General features: G+C 55.7%; 1 protein-coding gene across 1 annotated transcript in view; it reads right to left on the reverse strand.

The window, feature by feature from the left end:
• LOC123511299 overlaps positions 1-2,500 on the reverse strand; it is a 14,627-nt gene that overhangs the window by 970 nt on the left and 11,157 nt on the right. The window contains 2 exon segments of the mRNA XM_045267075.1: positions 1-2,476; positions 2,478-2,500. The exon segment at positions 1-2,476 is cut by the window's left edge and continues 970 nt beyond it; the exon segment at positions 2,478-2,500 is cut by the window's right edge and continues 1,203 nt beyond it. Coding sequence (XP_045123010.1) covers positions 1-2,476; positions 2,478-2,500 — 2,499 coding nt within the window.

Consider the following 2,500-nt stretch of genomic DNA (forward strand, 5'->3'; position numbering starts at 1 on the left):
CACCAGCACGGCGATGATAGGCACGAAGGGCACGCCCCACGCACACACGGATGCCTTCCAGATGAACCTCGGGATATACGTGCCCACCACCTTCACGAACTTGAGGTACTGGTGCACTGCCTCCACCAGCATCCAGCCGAAGGAGGCCAAGATGAAGTAGTGCAGGGCGACAGCCACGCCGCGGCACAACAGTGGATACAGAGTCTGCTCAACGCCGGTCAGGAACACAGTGAGGCTGCACAGGATGGCCAGGGCCAGGTTAGCCAGGATCTTGTTGCTAAGGCGACGACGCCATTTCTGGAAGACTAAGAAAGTCATCAACACCAGCAGGAGACTGACGATGGAGAGCACGCAGCCGATCGTGCTGATAACAGTCAAGATGCTCTCGTGCACTCCCATGTTCTCGTCGAAATTAACGAGATGTGCGAAGCACGTGAGGTGACTGCATTTACACAGCCAGTGGTCCCCGTGCCTCCCGCCGCTCCAACAGCCTTCCGTCGACCAGCCGCCACGCCCCTCGTTCATTCCAAAATTCCAAAAGACGCATTTGGAATCACTCTCTGCGCCGCGCACCTTGAAGTAGATGCTGACATTGTGTGTGAGGTTTGTTAAGCTGCCGCCGCCGTACGTGGCCTGAATGATATGACCGCTCACTGTGTGGTTGGGGAAAGAACTGTTGTCTTGGAAAAGTTTCGAATTCCGATACACAGCAAACATTAGTTGCACTTTATCACCTCGCTTGTCATTGCCCATGGAGCGCCTTTCCTGGGCTGTCTCCTCCGCCACCTGCCGCGTCAGGTTGCTTGGCAAGATAATAGCGACTTTACTGCGCTTCCATATGTTCTCGCTTCCTTTTCTGACTACCTCCTCCTCTTCCTCGTTCCAGAGCATGCCTTCCTCCTCCTTCTCGTCTTTGGCATAAGCTTGGTAGCCGATAATAGGTGACTCTGCCACCAGATCGAGCCTTTCCACGGACACCAACCTCTTATCGCTCCGCAGTGGTTGGTCGCCCAGGCGGAGGGGCAGCTTCACACTCAGGCTGATATTTTCCAGGGACTCAACCAAAATGCTGGACGTGTTAAGGACTCTCTGCACTTCCCCAAACACACTTTCGTCTGCCTCCATTACGTTGTTCAGTGTTTCCACGATGTGATCGAGATCCCCACGTTCCACAAAGGAAGTGCGGGACAGTGAATGCATTTTCTGAGCGACAAAATGCACGTCGGCGGAGGTGAGGGAATCTCCGTGGTTAGTGAGCACTGCGAGGTCCGCGGCATCAGAAGGCTGAGCGTCTTGATTGATTTCCCACAACTTGCGGGTCACGTTGAGGGGATGGTCCGTGCATTCTCCAGATCTGTCACTCCAACGATACCCGGAGATGAAGTCCCCCACACACTCGCGAGTGACGGGATCGCCATCCTCTGTGACGCACAGCTCTGCGGGCAGCACCACCGTGGCTCCTTGTGTCGCCGGCCATGTTAAGGTCGCATTAGTGGGACCCTGCTCCAGCTGTGTCTCCCGGTAACACCCTGTGGTGCTTCTTACGCCCACGCCGCGACACGACTTGTGGGAAAGGTGTTTCAACGCCGCAGTGACTCTTCCTCTCATTTCGTCTTCCGTTAGCTGCAGGTGTCCTCCTGAAGTCTCGAACTGCACGTGAAAATGGAGGAGCAAGTCGTTACTCTGAGCTTTGGGAGAAAGGTAAAAGTTGTCTGCTGTTACGTGCACGGGAGCGTGGGCGAGGCCTTCCCGCAACTGCTCCAGGAAGTCAGCCACGCAAGGATCATTGAGTAACTGACTCTTGACATAGAAAGTGGAGTCATGCAGGGCCGGCCTGTACTGAATTAGGCGAGCAATGGTGACCGAGAGGCTGAGTATGTTACTGTGTGTGTACAACAGCACGTTGGACTCAACGAGGCGGAAAGGTGAATCTACCCACACAGAACACTTATAATAACCTTGGGTGTCTCTGTCCACCGCCATGACGGTGTCCTGGTTTCTATAACGCTTGTATACGAGCGACGCCTCGCGGCCATTCACGTGGCATCTCGGGTCGCCAACAATCGGAGCGTCTGCGGGCTGCACCTCCACTCGGACGGCGCCCAACTCCTCGAACAGCTGCAGGGTCACCTCGGGCGCTTTAACGCTTTTCTGACAAAGGATGACCGTCTTCGTGGCGTCGTCACCCTCACGCACCCAGCCCGAGGGAGTCAGCATCTCATGGTCCAGTGATGGGTCGACATCTGCTCTCCAGTTTAGGAAGGAGACTCTTCTCGTTTTCGTTTCCGTCAGTCTGATCCAAACCGACGTAATGTTGTGGGTGTACAAGTACTGCCTCAGAGGCCAGTCCAGGAAACCATCGCTGGGATCAGGAAGGTGTGCGTCTCGTTCCGCACACAATTCTCCCGGCCTCATGCCATCCGAGACCCGGCTCTCTGCGGAGTACCTGGAAGCAAGACCCCCGGCCTCCAGGGTACCCACTTGTCTGCCAGCCATCACA

This window comes from Portunus trituberculatus, chromosome 31 (assembly GCF_017591435.1).
Source record: "Portunus trituberculatus isolate SZX2019 chromosome 31, ASM1759143v1, whole genome shotgun sequence".
Lineage (NCBI taxonomy): Eukaryota > Metazoa > Arthropoda > Malacostraca > Decapoda > Portunidae > Portunus > Portunus trituberculatus.